General features: G+C 47.3%; 1 protein-coding gene across 5 annotated transcripts in view; it reads left to right on the top strand.

Moving 5' to 3' along the window:
- The window catches only part of LOC144112053 (TBC1 domain family member 13), a 288796-nt gene that overhangs the window by 133371 nt on the left and 134066 nt on the right, over nt 1–21359 (top strand). For 3 of the 5 annotated variants that reach the window (XM_077645126.1, XM_077645127.1, XM_077645130.1), the window contains one exon: nt 433–615. The exons of the other annotated variants lie outside the window; for them this stretch is intronic. In XM_077645126.1, coding sequence (XP_077501252.1) covers nt 433–615 — 183 coding nt within the window. The remainder of the gene's footprint in view (nt 1–432; nt 616–21359) is intronic. 5 annotated transcript variants of the gene reach the window in all.

Here is a 21359-nt window from a genome sequence, read left to right as displayed (position 1 = left end):
TTCCCAAAAATAGCCTGTAAAGTTTATCTCGTTTCTTTATCAACTGCAGCATTTCTTTGTCGATCCATGGTTTCTTACTTTTCTTTGATTGTGTAAATTTCTTCAGAGGGAAAGAAATAAAGTAGATCTCACAGAATTTTTCTAAGAAGTTTTTATATGCTTCATCAGGGTCACTTTCTGAAAAGACCTCTTCCCAGCTAATGATAGATAAGCGCTGCTTAAGCTCACATAATGTGTGATCACTTATAAGTCGTGAAGATGATCGTTCTAGTTGTCACTTAGAATTGAGACTCATATTGACAGATATAAATATTGGCAAAGGATCGCTAATAGCGCGAGCGATTGTACCGGATTTTAGGCTTCCTGAATTAAAGCTTGTGACGAAGAGGTCTAAGAGCTGTGGCGACATACTGTGCGCACATTTCCGCGCAGCCTCTGCCTTGGTATCATCCGGCCCAGCGTAACACTGCCACGTGCTGGACAGCGTTACCGATAAACACAGCACCACTGCTACCTCACCCGAGGCATGCACCACCAACGGTGGCTACAAAAACAGGCTGCCCGGTTGGGAAGAGCGGCTGTTTTCCTTCCGCTACCGAGACGAGCATAGCGTGGGTATGCTCGTCCGCTGCTGTTGCTAATAAACTGTTGTTACATTTTATGTTGGGATTCGTCCTTCGGTAGAAATGACATCCCACATCTGGTGACCCGGACAACGGACAATAACGCATCGCCGTCCTTCAGCATCCAATGACTTCCCAAATCTGGTGACCCGTCGAGCCGGACCTTCTCCCTCAGCTGCGTTCCTGGATGGCTTACTGGCAGGACTCAGCCCACGACCCGCCGCTTCCGGCGTTCCGGCCTCAAGGCATCGGCGGGTGGTTCGCTCAGTTCGATGCTGCGATGTACCTGAACGGCATCACCATCCAGCCGTTCAAACATACAGTCCTCTGCAATATCCTCCCGCCCGACCTGCTTCCCGCAGGGGGCGTCTGCAGCTTGCAGGCGTTAGTGAGTGGCGACACCACGGGTTCCCGAGCATCCGCAGGGACATCCCCGCAGGGGGATGATGGTGAACGGTGCATCACCACGGACCCGAGCACCCGCGCTTCGCCGTGCGTGGCATCGCCATGTCTGGAGAAAAGGGGATCCTGGTGGTTGAGCCGAGGCTGAGCGTTCGGACCTTTTTAAGGCCCCTCAGCGGAGGCAACACAACACTTTGGCCCCAACTTCCTGTAGACGGCACCTCCGGCTTGACCCGACCGGGGGAAATCGGCAGTCGCCTTTTCTTATCCTCCCCTCTATCTTTCACTTTGCTACCCTTTCTCACAACTATCCTGTCTCCTACTCGCTTCTTCGTTTTTTTTTTTCCCTGGCGGCGAGGGTTAACCTTGTGTGGCCAACTACCCCGAGTTGTGTCATATTGAGTTATAGTTAAGGTGTACAGCTGGCATGGACAGGCTTTCCTTTCAAGTTCCTGTCCCATCCCCTAGTTGGGCTCCATGTTGGGTGGCTGGCACCATGACCGAAAAACTTAATTTTATATGGCTCCCCCACTTTAAAAACCTGATCGATTTCTGAAAAGAGGGTGGAACGAAGCAGAAGATTTTTTCTCTAAAAAGAAACCTACATTCTCAAAGTTCCATGTCATACACAGTCAATGTGAAAAAACAGCAAGCTCGTATAATATCCCTATTTCTCGTGTCCAAATGCTTAACCAATACTGCAACGGATAGAAGAAGAGATGAATGAAGACTCTCGGAGGCGCGCATGCTCTGGGATTCTGTGCTCTGTGCCTGCTGCTCTGTGCGGGCCGCCCTGTGCTCTTGACCTGTGTGCTGTGCCCGGGCGTTCTCGCGTCGTTCCCGCCTGGACCTTGTAACATCTTTGGTGGAGGTGCGGATTTTACGCTCTGCACACCACGCAGCTTCGTAGTACTCGTCAGGCCGGGACTACCACCATGGCTCCACCCGGCCGGTCAAGGAGCCCCACTACCCCCACTACCACTCCTTTCGTCATCATGGCTCCTCCTCGCGACCCCGGCACGTTTTCCGGCACAGATGGCTCGGACGTCGAAGACTGGATTAACATCTACGAGCGCGTCAGCAACTACTACAGGTGGGACCCTACGCTAATGCTCGCGAACGTCATCTTTTACCTCAATGGCACGGCGCGCGTATGGTACGAGACCCATGAGGAAGAGCTAACAAGTTGGGACACCTTTAAGGAAAAGTTGAAGACGCTATTCGGTAGACCTGATGACCGCCAGCTCGCCGCCAAGAAACAGCTGGCTACTCGAGCACAATCTTCTACCGAGAGCTACGTGGCCTACATTCAGGACATCTTGGCGCTTTGTCACAAGGTCGACGCCGCAATGAGTGAGACCGATAAAGTGGGCCACGTGCTCAAAGGCATTGCCGACGATGCGTTCCACTTGCTTGTTTGCAAAGACTGTACCTCAATTGACTCCATCATAAATGAGTGCCGTCGATTTGAGCAAGTCAAAGGCCGCCGCATTTCGCCGTCGTTTTCTCGCCTTCCCAACACGGCCGCGACATCTTTCTGTGAGGACCACCGATCACCATCCCACACGCCCTCGGACGCCCCTGCCGTCACCGATTCAGTCACCCGGATCGTCCGACATGAACAGGAGGCCCTCGCACCTGTGATATCCCCGCCCTCCGTCCCTGATACAACCCTGCCCGCTGTGTCGCTGATTCAGGCCGTCGTGCGGCAGGAACTCGCTCATCTGAACCTCGCTGCGGCAGTGTGCGCCATCAGAAGCCCGGACACCCCCCAGCCCCCTCCCTGTGCTTTTCGTCGCACCTATTATTCTCTGCCCCGTTCAATCCCAATGACTGGCGCACGGCGGACGACCGTCCCATTTGCTTCCGGTGCTCTCGCATTGGCCACATCGCCCGTCATTGCTGCAGTCCATGGTCTTCAACGCCCCGCAACGTCTTCCCCTCCTTCTACAGTCCCGCCTCATCCCACAACTTCTCGACCCGCGCCCCGTTCGAACCGTCTGCACCAGCCGTACCCCCTCCACGCCGATTCTCCCGCTCTCCGTCCCCGCAGGGCCGCCGCTCTCGTTCCGCCCAGTCGCCTTCTCGCAGCCGCTCCCAATTGGAAAACTAAGTGATGCAGCTCCCGGAGGTGACGCTGCATCAACGACCCGGACTACAAGTCCTCTCTCGACCACTCGACCTAATCTTCTGAACGTCACTATCGACCGTGTTCCTGTGCGCGCCCTGATTGACACTGGTGCTCATGTATCAGTGATGAGTGCTGCCCTCCGCCGTCGCCTCCGATAAGTCATCACGCCTGCAACGTCCCGTGTGTGTGTCGCGGATGGTGGCACGCCTGCTGTGCACGGTATGTGTACCGCACGCGTTACTATTGCCGGCCAGAGTATACCAGTTCAGTTCACCGTGTTGACCACCTGTGCCCATGACCTTATCCTCGGCTTAGATTTTTTGACTGACCATTCCGCCCTCATTGACTGCTCAGAGGGTGTTCTACACCTCGCCCTTCCAATGCTGGATTCAGACCCACTTGATGTATCACTGCGACTGTTCAGTACCGCATATGCTCGCCTGTCATCCCGAACCGCCTCTTTTGTTCCATTGACTCCATCTCGCCCAGTTTCCGATGGCGACTATCTCGTTACTCCCAATCTTGACCTCCTCCTGACCCGTAACGTTGCCCTACCTCATACCATTGCCACCATCCAAGCCAACGCCCTCTCTCTGCCTTTCCTCAACTTCGGCCTCACTTCTCAAGTGCTACCGTCCGGCATCTGCGTCGCTACGCTATCCCCTCTCGCTCCTTGCCACGTGGCTACGTTGCCCGCTACCCCAGTTCCAGAAACCGCCGCACCGCGCCGGCAGTCTCTTCTGTCGACCGACACCTTCACAACCATGATGGCTACCGACCTCCATCCCGATCAAACTGCCAAGCTTCGTGCCCTTCTCGAATCTTTTTCGGATATTTTTGACGTGAACAACACCGCGCTGGGTCAAACTCTCGCCGGCAGGCACCGCATTGAAACAGGTGATGCCCCTCCCATCCGCCGCCGCCCTTACCGGGTCTCTCACGCCGAGCGTCAAGTAATCAATGCGGAAGTTACTAAAATGCTAGAAAAAAACATTATCGAACCCTCACACAGTCCCTGGGCCTCACCCGTCGTCCTTGTCAGGAAAAAGGATGACTCATGGCATTTTTGCATTGATTATCGCCACCTGAATAAGATCACTAAAAAGGACGTGTACCCCCTGCCGCGTATCGATGACGCGCTTGACTGCCTCCATGGTGCCAAATTCTTCTCGTCCATAGATCTTCGCTCCGGCTATAGCAAATTGCTGTAGATGAACAGGACCGTGAGAAAACCGCTTTTGTGACTCCTGATGGCCTTTATCAATTTAAAGTTATGCCTTTCGGATTATGCAATGCACCAGCCACATTTGAACGCATGATGGATGCTCTTTTGCAAGGCTTTAAGTGGTCCACCTGCCTGTGCTATCTCGATGACGTCATTGTCTTTTCGCCCTCGTTTTCCTCTCACCTCACTGACCTTTCTCAGATCCTTTCTCTCTTTCGTCATGCTGGCCTGCAGCTCAACTCGTCTAAGTGCCGTTTCGCGCGCCGTCAACTCGCCATCTTGGGTCATGTCGTCGACGACACGGGGGTGCACCCTGACCCTGATAAGATCCGAGCCGTTAAAGACTTTCCTCAGCCACGTTCCTGTAACGACGCCCGCAGCTTCTTAGGGCTGTGCTCCTACTTTCGTCGATTTGTTGAAGGCTTCGCCGACATCAACCGCCCCCTCACCGACCTCCTGAAAAAGGACGCCACCTTCATCTGGGGACCCGACCAAGCACACGCATTTTCCACCTTGATATTGAAGCTTACTACCACGCCAGTTCTGGCCCACTTCGATGTGACAGCTCCCACTGAAGTCTGCACAGACGCCAGTGGCTATGGCATCGGCGCTATTCTTTCTCAGAGGCAATCCGGACAGCACCGTGTCATCGCCTACGCCAGCCGCCTCCTCTCCGCCCCGGAGCGCAATTACTCAATTACCGAACGTGAGTGCTTAGCCCTTGTCTGGGCGGTTGGGAAATTCCGCCCATATTTGTACGGCCGCCCTTTTACGGTTGTCACCGACCACCATGCGCTCTGCTGGCTCTCATCACTGAAAGATCCTACTGGCCGCCTAGGTCGCTAAGCTTTACACCTCCAAGACTACGACTATACCGTGGTATATAAGTCCGGTAGGCTACACACTGATGCTGATTGCCTCTCCCGATATCCCGTTGACTCTTCTGATCATTCTGGCAGTGACTCCGCCGCTGACCTCTTCTCGCTCTCTGCTCTTACTCACCTTGGCGATGAGCAGCGACGAGATATCGAGCTCCGCTCTATTATTTCCCGCCTCAAATCCTCTCCATCTGACCCTGCCCTGCGCCGGTTTGTACTTCATCATGACACACTCTACCGCAGAAGCCTGAACCCCGCCGGCCCAGACCTACTGCTCGTTGTCCCGAAGCATCTGCGCAACGACGTCCTCCACGAGCTCTATGACCTCCCCACTGCTGGACATCTGGGTGTCTCGCGTACTTACGCCCGCGTGCGTCGTCGCTTCTTTTGGCCCCGTCTCTACCAGTCCGTCCGCCGCTATGTTCGTGCCTGCGACCAGTGCCAGTGCCGGAAACGTCCCGCCACGCTCTCCGCGGGTTTGCTCCAGCCTGTTGATGTGCCCCCTGAACCATTCTATCGTGTTGGCTTGGATCTTTTGGGCCCGTTTCCGGAGTCCACCTCCGGAAACAAATGGATTGCCGTTGCGACAGATTATGTTACTCGCTATGCCATCACGCGGGCCCTCCCCACCAGTACTGCTACCGACGTGGCCGATTTTCTCCTCTACGACTCCTTCATGGTGCACCCCGCCAACTTCTCACCGACCGCGGCCGTTGTTTTCTCTCTAAAGTTGTCGACGACATTTCCATTCCTGCTCAACAAAACATAAGCTGACCACCGCCTATCATCCCCAAACCAACGGTCTTACAGAGCGCCTCAACCGCACTCTCACGGATATCTAACTTGGAAAGCACACGTCAGCTCTATCATAGCTTCCGCTAACCGCATGCTTGGATACCTTAAGCGCAATTTTTACTTAGCACCAACCCCTGTCAAGCTTCTTCTGTATAAGTCGCTTGTGCGCTCAAAATTAGAATACGCTAACTCTGTATGGGACCCTTTCACTAGCACACTCATCGACGCTCTAGAAGCTGTGCAGAATAGAGCAGCGCATTTTATTGTGCGCAACTATGATCGTGCTTTCAGTGTCACAGAAATAAAAAATAGTTTATCGTTAACCCCTCTTGCTCTGCGCAGAAAAGTGTCCCGTCTGTGTCTGTTTTTTAAAATTTACAGCATGAACTCTACTCTGAAAGAAGCATTGATCACAACACCAACATATGTTTCATCTCACATCGATCACTCACGGAAAGTTGGCGTTCCTCGTTGCCGGACAACATCCTGCATAAATTCCTTTATTCCAAAAACATCGTCGGAGTGGAACCACCTACCACCACATATTGTAGCTGCAAAGGACGTTGATGAGTTTAGGGCACTGTTGTCATTACATTATGGTTTACCATAGCCTCAGTTGGTTCACTTCGTTTTGTATATTGTGTATTTAGCCCTGTTCCTTTTTTTTTCTTTTTTTCTCGCATGCACTTTGTTCTGTTAATAGCCTTCTGCCATCGTACCCGTTCAATGTTTCTACGAAGGGTGATGTTCTAGTTCATATCTTTGTGTTTACATGAAATGTTTTTTGACTGTTTTTGTGAATTTATTCGTTTTGGTGTTGGTATTCCTAATTATTGTATTGTTTCGCTTTTTTGAGTCATGTATTTTCTTGCAGCTAGCTTCTTTTTTTTTCTTTTTTGTAGGCATGCCTATGTATGCGTTAACCCCCTTTTTGTAAGAGTTTCATTTTATATCTATGTACCACTCCCCTCAATAATGCCCTGTGGGCCATGAGGGTATCAGAAATAAATAAATAAATAAATAAATAAATAAATAAATGTACGTTTCCCCGGACCATCGGGACTGGGACATTGCCCTTCCATACGTGACCTTCGCCTACAATTCTTCTCGTCATGACACTGCCGGATACTCCCCGTTCCATCTGTTGTACGGTCGTGAACCCCAATTACCTTTGGACACGCTGCTTCCGACATCTCCTTCCCCGCCTTCTGAATATGCCCACGACGCTATTGCCCGCGCCGACCACGCCCGCCAGCTGGCTCGCTCCCGCCTACAAGCCTAGCAGGCCTCACAGCAGGACTACTACGACCGCCGCCACCGCATGGTAACTTTTTCCCCTGGAGCCCTCGTCTTGCTTTGGTCGCCCACACGCCGTGTCGGGCTTTGCGAAAAACTAATGTCCCGCTATGTTGGCCCATACCGTGTGGTCCGCCAGGTCACCGCCGTCACCTACGAAATTGCCCCGGCCTTTCCGGAGACCACCTCCGGTGCATCTCAGAGTGACGTTGTCCACGTCTCTCGCCTCAAGCCCTACGTGTCGCAATCCCTTGCCCCGCCCTAATTTCCATTGAGACGGTGTTTTTTTGCGACCGGGGGCCATGCAACGGATAGAAGAAGAGATGAATGAAGACTATCTGAGGCGCGCATGCTCTGGGATTCTGTGCTCTGTGCCTGGTGCTCTGTGCGGGCCGCCCTGTGCTCTTGACCTGTGTGCTGTGCCCGGGCGTTCTCGCGTCGTTCCCGCCTGGACCACGTAACAATACCTTGGGCCCCGGCTGCAAGGTCTCCAAAATGGCCAGCGGTGACTTACTGCTTGAATTACGTGACAGCATCCAGTGTTCCAAACTCTCAAACATTGCGTCTATAGGGGACATCTCTGTCTCCGTGACCCCCCACCGATTTCTCAACACAGTCCGAGGTGTAATCTCTGAAACTGACTTTATCCATCTGACAGAAGCCAAAATGCTTCGCTATCTGACCAAAATGTAATTGACGTTCACAGAATCAAAATCCGCAAGGACAACAAGGAAATAGATACTAAACACATGGTCCTTGCATTTAACACCAGCCCCTTGCCCGAAACTATCGAAGTTGGATATCTGAAGGTCAACGTCAGACACTACATGCCAAATCCCCACCGATGTTCATTTGTCAAAAATTTGACCACAGCTTTCAAAGTTGCCGCGGCTGAAAAACTTGCGCGAAATGCGCTTCGAAGGGCCCCCATACTGAGGAATGTGGCGCAGCACTAGGCTGCGCAAACTGCGACGGGAGACCACGCTACGCACTCCAGGGCGTGTCCGTCCTGGAAAAAGGAAAAGTAAATAATCAGCATAAAGACCAAAGCAAATATTTCATTTAAAGAAGCGAGGAAGCGATTTGCCCTCACCAATACATTCGCCTTCACAGCGAAACCCAACTTTGCTGATGTGGTGTGCAGGGGCGTAGCACCACACAGCACTCCGTCACCTGCCGAGGCCGCTTCCACCGAGCCGATGGCAGGGCCATCCACGCCCCAGGCAGGGACAGCGAAGGCTGCTCTGCCACCCTCAAAGCAGGGAGCGCCAGTCCATGGGTCGGCATTCCGCAGGACTTCCCCCCGTCAGGGGAGGCCTGAAACTAACACAACCGCGGCCTCTCCGTGGTCCTCCAGCACCTCTGGTGAGGTGATGGATACAACTCCCACTCCGGCTGCTTTACAGAGGCTGAACAGCTCTCTCGAGCAAAAAAAAGACAGACCCATCATAACGGGTCCAGAGCATAAGTAAACCCCATAAAGTTCACACCCCAAAACACAAACGTGGCTTTTTTAGTTCAGTGGAACTGTATAGGCCTGTTGAGAAATTACTGTGGCATAACAGATATTTTAGGGTCAATGTTGCCTGTAAATTAGTGTCTTCAGGAAACCAATCCAGGTCCACAACATATGAATATCCTGAAACATTATAAAACTTTTAGACGCAATCACGAGCAGGCAAGTCGACTCTCGGGAGGCGTCGCGATTGTCATTCAAAGCGGCATCCCTGTTCGAGAAATCAAAACAAAACTTGAAGCCGTTGCGGTCAGCCTCGTCATCTATAAAACAATTACTATCTGTTCTGTATATATTCCTCCACATCTTACAGTAACAGTTCATGACCTACAAGAACTCATCCATGAGCTTCCAGAGCCATATCTAGTAGTTGGGGATTTCAACGCTCACTCCTCTTTTGGGGAAGCGAGCATTGTGACTCTAGGAGCCAAATAATCGAACATTTTATCCTCGCAAATAATGTATGTCTCTTAAATACGGAAAAGGCCACATGCTGCTCCCCTAGCTTGGGGAAAATGACCTGTTTAGATTTGTCGTTTACTTCACCTTCTCTTTTTAACGATTTTAAATGGGATGTCATCGACAACCCATATGGTAGCGATAACCTCCCTATACTAATCAGTTCTTCTCTACCAGAAATAATCCCCACAAAACTGCGACGATGGAAGCTGCATCTAGCAGACCAGGAACTTTTTAGAGCAAAAGCCACTTTACAAAATATAGATTTAGAAAACCTGAGCATTGATCAGATAAACGAAAAGTTCACCAACTGTATCTTAACTGCTGCAGAATTAGCTATTACGCAGTCTTCTGGAGTAGTTCGACCAAATCACAAAGTTTGGTGGACAAAAGACTGCAAGGTAGCAAAAAAACAACAATATAGAGCTTGGGGTAAATTTCGCAGGTATCCGACACATGAAAATCTCGTAAATTTTAAAAGGCAAGAGCTAAAGCTCAGTACATCCGTCATATTGCCGAGACAGCTTCATGGCAGAGTTATGTTTCATCTATAAACAGTCAAATCACATGTAAAAAAATGTGGGAGCAGGTTCGAAAATTAAACGGCGACTTCTCACCGTTCACAATTCCTCTTCTGACAACACCTGGCACAGAAACAAGCATAAGGGAACAGTCAGACATTTTGGTGGGTGAACACTTCACTGCAGTTTCCAGTTCATCGCAATATACGCATTTATAAAACACAATATAACTGAAAAACCAAGACTTCCAATCAGTGGGGATGGAAAAGAACAATACAACAATTTAATTACTCTCCAAGAAGTAAACAGAGTACTGTCTACTGGAAAAAAAAGTTGCTCCAGGACCCGACCACATACACTATGAAATGCCTGCCCATCTTTCTGAGCTTGCCGTAGAAGCACTTTTAAGATTCTTTAACACAGTTTGGATATCAGGGAAGATACCTGAAGCCTGGAAAAAAGCTATTATTATACCGTTTCTTAAACCTAATAAACCCCAACCTCTCCTAGCAGTTATAGACCCATAACCCTTAGTAGTTGCCTCGCCAAATACTTTGAGAGTGTCCTGAATATAAGATTAACTTTTGTCCTTTATTCCTGCGAACTTCTAGATATCCATCAATGTGGTTTTAAAAAGGGATGCTCCACAACAGATCACCTAGTCCGTCTCAAAAATACTGTCAGAGAAGGTTTTACCCACAAACAACACTGTCTTACAGTCTTTTTCGGTTTAGAAAAAGCATATGATACACTAAGGGTAGACAGCTGGGCTAGTTGGTTTGCATTATTATGGAACATTATGGAACATGGTTCTTTTGTACTGATGGTGTTTGATTGATCTGGCTCAGTATTTTTTCTTTTTTTTTGCTTTGATCAAGTGTCTTGATTTGTTTATGGCTTTTTATGCTCTGGTGCTGTCTAGACGCTGCCTTATATATGGGTCTGCGGACTCGTCAAGCTGCCAAGAGGCAGCTTTTTTTCCGTAGCCCCTCCATCTGTAGCACCTGATGGAAAATAAAGATTTGATTTGATTGTTATGGAACGTGGTACCACTTATCTTTTTCATTGAATGAAAAAGATAAGTGCGTCAGTGCCCTATCTGTCGCGCTCGGAAAAAAGGAAATTGATTATTTGCAGGCAAATGTGATTGTAGGTTCAGGCAGGTAAAATAAGAAAAAAGAAAACAAAAAAGTCTGCGATGTGCTCTTGTACGCAGTTGGTTGATTTGTCTTTGTTTAGTTCAGATGCTTTCCTCATTGGTGGTCCGGCGTGTGTTGATAGCTGTGAACGGTTGGTGGCGATAGTGGTGCTTCTCTCCATATAAAAGTCCCGCAAGTGTGCAATAAATTTCAGTGGAAGTCATGCGTTCGTGTTGTCTTTCTTCTCCCTTCGTCCTTGTTTCTTGCGCTGGTACCATGTTCCATAACATATGATACAACATGGGGGTTCGGGATTTTTCAGGACTTAGCTGAGCTCGGCATCCGTGGCAGAATGCTGAACTCCCTTAAAGACATTTTGTCTAACCGTTCATGTAATGTCCGCCTGGGCTCAACACTTTCAAGGAATTTTGGAGTACCTCAAGGCTGTATCTTAAGCACTATTCTCTTTATTGTAAAAATGAATTCTCTTAGCAAAATAATACCGAGGTCTGTTATGTATTCACATTATGTAGACGACCTCCATATAGCTTGCACATTCCCCAACATATCAACATGTGAAAGACAAACACAATTAACAAACTAGCATCATGGGCCAACAGAAATGGCTTCCGGTTTTCTGCACAGAAAACAGTAGCCATTATTTTCTCACTCAAACGAGGGTTAAGATCTGACCCTACATCTGAAAGAAACCGAGTTGCCCGTAAAAAATAACAAATTTTTAGGTATAACATTTGACAGAAAGCTCACTTTTTTGCCTCATATTAATGCACTTAAAAAGAAAACTTCCCGATCACTGAACATAATCAAAGTGCTTTCACATAAACACTGGGGTTCTGACAGGGCAAGCCTTCTAAAAATTTTCCGCTCTGCGGTACGATCCTGCTTAGACTATGGCAATATAGTATATGGTTCAACAAGGCCATCATACATAAAATGACTCGACCCAGTGCAAAACTTAGGTTTACGTCTTTCAACTGGTGCTTACAGAACATCGCCCATAAATATCCTTTATGTTGAAACTAACGAACCATCACTCACAGACAAAACTATGCTCACATGCTCATACATTCTTAAAATTCGTTCCATGTCAAAACACATATGCTACCCAATAGTTACAAAGTGCCCATCTCGAGCACTGTTTACGAACAAACCTCTGGCAATCAGACCACTTCTTCTGCGCTTTGAAGAGAAATGCCAAGAAATAAATGTCATGGACACATTGCCTAACATTGCCCTCAAACCTGACCCACTCCCGCCTTCGTACTGCCTGCCCTCTATGTGCGACTTCACATTAACACAGTTTCAGAAAAAACAAACACCACATGAGCATATATTACAAGAATATTTAACCCTAAACGAAAAATACAGAGAATACACAGCATTTTATACTGATGGATCAAAATCTGCACACTACGTCGGAAGTGCTGTGGTTCAAAATAATTGGGAAAAAACAGTACGGCTGCCTGAGTGCACATCCATTTTCACGGCAGAGTGTTACGCAGTCTCTGTGGCTGTAGAAAAAATTATAAATGAGAACATTGTGAATAGTATCATTTACACTGATTCTCTGATCGTACTCACCTCACTTCACCATAGAAATACAGTTACACCACTAATTGGTGACATCATTCATAACATAAGAAGAGCCACAACACAGGGACAAGACATAAAATTTTGCTGGGTGCCAAGCCACATCGGAATCACAGGCAATGAGTGGGCGGATGCATGTGCTGCAAAGGCTCGGAACAAAGAAATAAAGAACGTAAACATTCCATACAAAGATGGCATGAAGCTGGTACAGTGTAAAATCAGATATAAATGGCAGTCCCAATGGAACACTGAAAGAAATAATAAGCTACACTTAGTAGAACCCATAATAGAAGAATGGAAGTCATGCTCGCACCAAAAATGTTTCATCGAAGTTATTTTATGCCATCTCCGTATTGGACACACACACTTAACACATAACTTTCTAATGACAAAACAAGAGAGACCTTTATGTGAGAAATTTGGAGATGAGCTCACAGTAAATCACATCCTATTCTCGTGCACACAACTCGAACGGCTAAGGAAAATATATTTTACGGCATTTTACAAAGAACGCATTCCCTTCCACCTCAATTTACATTTAGAAGATAATCCACTTGTAAGAACTTCATCTTTTTTAGTTTTCTAAAAGACTCAGCGATTTTAGACAAATATAATATCCCCCGCAGGGGGGCGCCTGCAGCTTGTAGGCGTCGCGACGGTGAGTGGCGACACCGCGGGTTCCCGAGCATCTGCAGGGACATCCCCGCAAGGGGATGATGGTGAACTGTGCATCACCACGGACCCGAGCACCCGCGCCTCGCCGTGCGTGGCATCGCCGTGTCCGGGGAAAAGGGGATCCTGGTGGTTGAGCCGATGCCGAGCGTTTGGACCCTTAAGGCCCCTTGGCGGAGGCAACACACCACTTTGGCCCCAGCTTCCTGCAGACGGCACCTCCGGCCTGACCTGACTCCTCCTCTCCATCTTACACTTTCCTATCTCTGTCTCACAACTCTCCTATCTCCTACTCACTTCTTGGTTTTTCCTTTTTTCCTGGCGGCGAGGGTTAACCTTGTGTGACCAACTACCCTGAGTTGCGTCATATTTGGTTATAGTTGAGGTGTACAGCTGGCGTGGGCTGGACTTGCTATCAAGTTCTTGTCCCGTCCCCTTGTTGGACTCCGTGGTGGGTGGCTGGCACCATGGCCGAAAAACAAAATTTTTTTATGGCTCCCCCACTTTCAAAACCCGATCGCTCTCTCAAGAGAGGGCGGAACGAAGCAGCAGACTTTTTTTCAAAAAAGAAACCGACCTTGACATTCACCAAGTTCTATGTTATCCACAGCGAAAGTAATGAAAAACAAGCAAGAATAATTTCTCCGTTCCTTGTATCTAAATGCCTAACAGATACCCTGGGCCCTGGCTACAAGGTGTCTAAAATGGCCAGCGGAGACTTATTGTTAAAACTCCTTGACAATACCCAGAACTCGAAAATCGCAAACATTGCATCCATCGGAGAAATCCCAGTTTCAATAACAGCGCACCGATCCCTAAACTCAGTTCGTGGTGTCATCTCTGAAAACGACTTCATACACCTAACCGAGAAAGAATTGCTGGAAGGCCTGTCTGACCAAAATGTCACAGATGTATACAGAATCAAAATCCGGAAAGACAATAAAGAAATAGAGACAAAACACTTGGTTCTAACATTCAATACAAGTACATTACCAGAAACCATCGATGTAGGATACTTGAAAGTAAATGTCAGACACTACATTCCAAACCCACGAAGATGCTTCAACTGTCAAAGGTTTGGCCACGGCTCACAGAGCTGCCGCGGCCGCAAAACGTGCGCAAAATGTGCTTCCAAGGATCACGTTTCTGAGGAATGTGACGCAGCCCTGCGCTGCGCTAACTGCGAAGGAGAACATGCAGCATACTCCAGGGCCTGTCCGTCCTGGAAGAAGGAAAAAGAGATTATCACGATAAAAACCAAAGAAAACATTTCATTTAGAGAAGCAAGAAGGCGATTTGCCGTTACCAACCAGTTCTCCTTCACAGCAAAATCCAGCTTTGCTGATGTGGTGCGCAGGGGCGGTGCACCACACAGCACCCCGGTCGCTGCCGAGGCCACTTCCATCGAGCCAGTGGCAGGACCATTCACGCCCCAGGCAGGGTCAGCGAAAGCTGCCCTGCCAGTGTCAAAGCAGGGAGCGCCGGTCCATGCGTCGGCATCCCGCAGGACTTCCCCCTACCGGGGGAGGACTGAAACCCACAAACCCGCGGCTTCCCCGCGGTCCTCCAGCGCCTCTCGTGAGGCGATGGATATAACTGCCACTCCGCCTCCACTACAGAGGCGGAACAGCTCTCTTGAGCGGAAAAAAGACAGGCCCCTAATAACGGGACCACTACTTAAGTAAATCCCCTTTTATTTCCTCTCAAAAACATAAACATGGCTTTTTTAATCCATTGGAATTGTAGAGGACTTATGCGGAATTACAGCGACATAACACATATTTTAGGGTCAATGTTACCCACAGCTTTATGTCTTCAGGAGACCAATCTTGGTCCACAACATGTACATATCCTGAAACATTATAAAACTTTTAGACGCGATCGAGAGCAGGCAAATCGGCTATCGGGAGGCGTCGCGATAGTCGTTCAAAGCGGTGTCCCTGCTCAAGAAATTAAACTCAAAACAAAACTTGAGGCGGTTGCAGTCAGTATCGTAAGCTACAAAACACTAACAATCTGTTCCGTATACATTCCTCCACATTTTACGTTAACACTCCATGATCTACAGCAACTGATCAGAGAACTTCCGGAGCCATATCTGTTACTTGGGGATTTTAATGCTCACTCCTCCCTGTGGGGAAGCGAACGCTGTGACGCTAGAGGTCAAATAATCGAAGATTTTATCCTGACGAATAATGTATGTCTTTTAAATTCGAAAAAGGCCACCTACTGTTCCCCAACGTCTGGGAAAATGAGCAGTTTAGACCTGTCTTTTTGTTCACCTTCTGTTTTTAGTGATTTTAAGTGGGACGTTTTAGACAACCCGTTTGGGAGTGATCACCTACCAGTTTTTATAAGCCTATCATCCTCACCTGCAGTCATCCCGACCAAACCACGGCGATGGAAGCTACATCTAGCTGATTGGGCGTTGTTTAGAGAAAAGGCCAGATTAGAGGACATTTACTCAGAAACACTTAGCATAGATGAAATCAATGAAATTCTTACAAAGCGTATCATCGATGCTGCACGGCTAGCTATTCCCATGTCCACAGGCGTGGTGCGCCAGAACCACAAGGTATGGTGGACGCGAGAATGTTGGGAAGCCAAAAAACAACAAAATAAGGCCTGGGGTGTATTTCGTAGGTATCCTACTCACGAAAATCTAATAACTTTCAAAAAGGCAAAAGCTAAAGCCCGATATATACGGCGGAACGCGGAAAAAATGTCTTGGCAAAATTATGTGTCGTCCATAAACAGCTCGGTAACATCAAAAAAACTGTGGGAGCAGGTCAGAAAAGTAAATGGCAGCTATTCCCCATTCACCCTCCCTCTGCTGACGGATCCTGGAATTCAGACAAGTATTAAAGAACAAGCAGACATTTTGGGGCAACATTTTTTTATACTTTCTAGTTCTTCCCACTATACACAGTCATTCTTAAAATACAAAAACACAACCGAAAAACAAAGACTCCCTACGGCAGGCAGCACAAACGAGCCTTACAATAATTTGATTACACTTCAAGAAATACAGAGAGTACTGTCTATAGGTAAACAAACTGCACCAGGCCCCGGCGAAATTCATTATGAAATGCTATCCCATCTATCTGAGCAATCTGTAGAAGTTCTGTTAAAATTTTTTAACAAAATATGGGTAGTAGGGAAAATACCAGCTGCTTGGAAAAAAGCCATTATTGTTCCATTTCTAAAACCAGGAAAGCCACCAACCTCCCCTAACAGTTACAGGCCTATAACCCTTACAAGCTGTCTTGCCAAATCTTTTGAGAGTGTTATAAATATTAGATTAATGTTTATTCTAGAATCCCGAGAGCTTCTTGATGTCCACCAATGTGGTTTTAAAAAAACATGTTCCACAGTCGACCATTTAATCCGCCTGGAAAACACAATCCGAGAGGCCTTTATACACAGACAACACTGCCTTTCAGTTTTTTTCGATATGGAGAAGGCATATGACACGACCTGGAGGTTCGGGATTCTTCGCGACCTGGCAGAGCTTGGTATCCGCGGGAGGATGCTGAAATATTTGAGCGACTTTTTATCCAACCGTTCTTTCCAAGTTCGTCTCGGCGTAACCCTCTCAAATAATTTTACTCAGGAAAACGGCGTTCCTCAGGGATGCATTTTAAGTACTACATTGTTCATAGTAAAAATGAATTCTTTAACCAGTATAATTCCACAGTCCATTATGTACTCGGTCTACGTTGATGACCTTCAAATTGCGTGCACATCTCTAGCCTGGCAACTTGTGGGAGACAACTACAACTCACAATAAACAAATTAGCACTTTGGGCAGACAGAAATGGATTTAGGTTTTCTCCACAGAAAACTGTTGCGGTTCTTTTCTCGCTGCAGGGAGGACTGCAGATTGATCCCACCCTCCACTTGAACGACATCACACTTCCAGTAAAACAAGAACACAAATTTTTAGGCTTAACTTTTGACAAAAAGCTAACGTTTCTACCACATATAAACACCCTAAAAAAGAAAGCCACCCAATCCCTGAATATACTTAAAGTACTCTCTCGGAAGCGTTGGGGATCCGATAGGAGGTGCCTATTGCACATCTATCGCTCTCTAGTACGCTCTTCGTTAGACTATGGATCCATAGTGTATGGGTCTGCGAGGTCATCATACCTTAAAAAGCTAGATCCAGTACAAAACCTCGGGTTGCGCCTTTCAACTGGTGCTTACAGAACATCACCCATAAATAGCCTTCACGTAGAAGCAAATGAACCGACCCTCACCAACAGGAGAACAATGCTTACCTGTGCATACGTACTGAAAATAAGGTCGCTACTGAAACATCTTTGTTACACCATAGTTACAAAATTCCCATCCAGAACACTGTTCACCAACAAACCTCAAGCTGTAAAACCATTGCTCCTCCGCTTTGAAGAAATATGCCAAGAAATAAACATACTAGATGCACTTCCTGATGTTGCCCAGAGACCCGATAGGTTGCCACCTTGGTACTTGTTTCCTGGTGTATGCGATTTCGCACTGACACACATTCAAAAAAGACATACCCCACTGGAACATATACAGCAAGAGTTTCTTGGAGTGAGTGAAAAATACAAGAATTGCTCAGATTTCTACACAGATGGATCTAAGACAGCACTCTATGTAGGGAGCGCGATAGTGCAAGGGAAATGGGAAAAAGTAGTCAGGCTGCCTCAGTGCGCTTCAATATTTACAGCAGAATGCTACGCCATTGCTCTAGCTGTAGAACAAATATTGAAGAAAAACATACAGAACAGTGTTATCTACAGTGACTCCCTCAGCGTAATTACAGCAATAAACCCCAGAAATGCAACTGAACCCTTAATAGGAAACATAATACATAATGTAATACGAGCTGATTCACAAGGACATACAATAAAGTTTTGCTGGGTTCCCAGTCACGTGGGCATCAGCGGAAATGAGAGGGCTGATGCAAGCGCCGCACTTGCCCTTAACGCAAAAATAAAACCAGTAAACATACCGCATAAGGACTGCATCAGGTCAGTCCAGAATAAATTGAGAGAAAAATGGCAGGCCTCTTGGGACAACGAGGTTAACAACAAGCTGCACTTTGTAAAACCTGTCCTGGGTGAATGGAAGACCTGTAGGCACCAGGAACGATTTATTGAAGTAATTTTATGTCGTCTCCGCATTGGACATACACACATTACACATAATTTCTTACTAACGAAACAAGATAAACCTCGTTGTGAAAGATGTGGAGACGAACTAACAATAAACCATATTTTATTCTCCTGTGCAAAACTCGAAAAACTAAGAAATAAGCACTTTACGAAGTTTTATAATGAATACATTCCTTTACACCCAGCGCTGCTTTTAGGCGAAAATGCCATTGTTAACATATCTTCCGTTTTTAGCTTTTTAAAAGAAGCAGATTTTCTTCAGAAACTGTAAACTTTGATCCACAGCTTTGCTTTAAAATGGGATGCATTTCAACCATTTTCTCATTCCATGAGAAGAGGGCTGAGGTGGTTATTTAAATGGTTGGGAGCCTCAGGATCCTTGCCCAGCCAAGGATGGCTACTGAGGTTATCTGACCTTCTTGAAAGCGTTTATTTTTAGCCATTTATAAAATTTCTTCTTTCTCTTATTACTACCAGAACGAAATAGCAATTTAAGTGCTCTACACAACCATGTTTCCTCCCACCTACAGAAAAGTGTTCATATACCTTGAGCCTGGCGCATGATAGCCTTAGCTGCTTATGTGCCATTAAACCCAACACAACACAACACAACAAATATAATATCGCAGAACTATTGTTTCTAAAAATTCTTACCCTGTGCTTTGACGCATTTTATGATACACCTCATCCATTTTCTCAGGCCTGAGAAGAAGGCTGAGGTCTACATTCGATTAGCTGGGCTCCTTGGAGTCCTTCTCCGGACAAGGTCTTTCGGTGAGGACACCCAATTCTTGAAATAAATTATACCATGTGTTTGGCGCATGATAGCCTGAGTTGCTTATGCACCATAAAACCCAATACAATACAATACCCGCCCGACCTGCTGCGCCGGATCGCCTGCCCTGCCTTGGGCAGCTGACCGTACAACGAGCTGCGCACTGCCATTCTGGTGGACTTCGGCGTCTCCTACTGCCCGCTGCCACTCTACAACGCTGCACACCTGCTGTCGCTGCTGCCAGCAGCTGTCCCAGCCCCGCTCTCGCTCACGCACCCTTCGTCGGAACCCTGCCCACCTCGGCAACCCCTGGCCGCCTCCCCGCCACTCCTGCCTAACAACGACTCTGAACCGATGCCTGTCCTCCCACCAACCCTTGGCATCTCGAAGGCCCCGGCGCCCGCCGGCGTCTCCTGCCCTCCTGGCAGCCTCGGCACACCTGGTGCCCACAGCCCTCTCAGCGGTCTCGGCTCTCCCGGTGCCCATGGCCCTCTCGGCGGCCTCGGCTCTCCCGATGCCCACGGCCCTCTCGGGGCGGCCTCGGCTCTCCCGGTGCCCACGGCCATCCCGACAGCTCCGGCCCTCCCGATGGCCCCGGCCCTCCCAGCAGCCCAGACCCTCCCGGCGGCTCTGCCACTCCAGGCGCCTCCGATTGCCACTACCTCCGACGTGCATGGCTCGGCGCCAGTGGCAAGGGTGCCACTCGTGCGGCCTCCCGTCATGTTCAAACCAATCGCTCCACTATGAACGCTGTTTGCAACAAAATAGCATCTGGATGCTATGTTTTCTTGCAGACATGAAACTACTTGGAATTCGATACATTACAAATTGTCTATTATGTCCTCGTTCACTGTCATTTACTATACTGTGTCAAAACTTGGGGATGCACATTCAAAACATAGACTGATCCCATTAAAATATTGCAGAAACGCGCTGTTAGAAAAATGTTTAATTCTACTTACACTGTTTCAAGCAAGTCGTTTTCTCAGCTCAAAATTTTACCTTTTGATCAACTACGCGACTTAAGGATGGCAGAGTGTGTATACAATGCAGTGATGATCAACTATTCGTTTCTAGCTACTTTGTTTCATGCCTCTGCCCGCCCCACTAGAAATTCCATATTAGGTAATTTTAACCTTCCTTCGAGTAGTAATATTTATGGTCAAAGGGTACTACTATAATTTGCTGGTGTAAAAATAGGAGCAATATACCACCAGGGTGATTCTGCGAGAGATCAAACTGCCCAAATATTTCAAATTTTTAATATTCTTGATTTTATATGTTGTGCACAAGTTATTCAGCAGGCCAACAGTAAATTCTGTTTCGTGAAAATGCTGATGTTTCAGGAGAAAAAAAAATGTCAACGACGTCATGGCAAAGGCTGCGTTTTCACGCAGAGCTCAATTTTGCGGATTTGGAATGATGTAATTCAAAATATGAAAGCCATGATGGATATATTTTGCTTACTAAAAGTGGAGGAAAGAAAGAATATGTCCGGCTTATTTCCACCATTGTGAAGAAGTTGTCGCTTACTAGAAAAAAATTTCCAAAAATGACATCTCAAATGAGGCTATTTTCAAGAATGTTTTTACTCCGCAAATATAAAACACATATCCTTCAGATAAACATTGAAGTGCTGAAAGAGTTGCCGACTTTCATTATTATATAATTTAGGGAAGTACAATAAATAATGCTCTAAATCTGGCATTTTTAATATAGTAGTGTTTTTCAAAGATCAAAGGAAAAAAAACCGGTCATTCGGGTATAGCAGCGCCGCAGAATCCTGCTTATGTCACATATCGGTGTTTGTCCACAAAAAATAATTGGGTATGCTCTCTCTTGATGGAAAAGGTCTCAGTTTGGGATCTAGGGAAAATTTAGAGCAGCGGAGGGCATGTTTTCTGCTTCTGCCCCCTCATTTAGGCGCTCCTGCGGATGCTCAAAAAGCTACAAGTTTGAGCTTGGATAAGATTGTTGGAAACAAAATAATGCAGCATGTTCTTTCGTATTCTTTTTCACCTCGTTCTAGAGACTTGTTTCAGTAGTTTTAAGAAAACTTTGGAATGGGGTTTGTTTTTCTTTGATTTTTGAAAAACTTTAGGTACTACATTAAAAAATACCAGATTTAGGGCGGTACTTTTTGTGCTTGCCTGT

This window comes from Amblyomma americanum, unplaced genomic scaffold, assembly GCF_052857255.1.
Source record: "Amblyomma americanum isolate KBUSLIRL-KWMA unplaced genomic scaffold, ASM5285725v1 scaffold_37, whole genome shotgun sequence".
NCBI lineage: Eukaryota > Metazoa > Arthropoda > Arachnida > Ixodida > Ixodidae > Amblyomma > Amblyomma americanum.
Note: the sequence above shows the minus strand (reverse complement) of the source record. Positions and strands in the feature narration are given on the sequence as shown.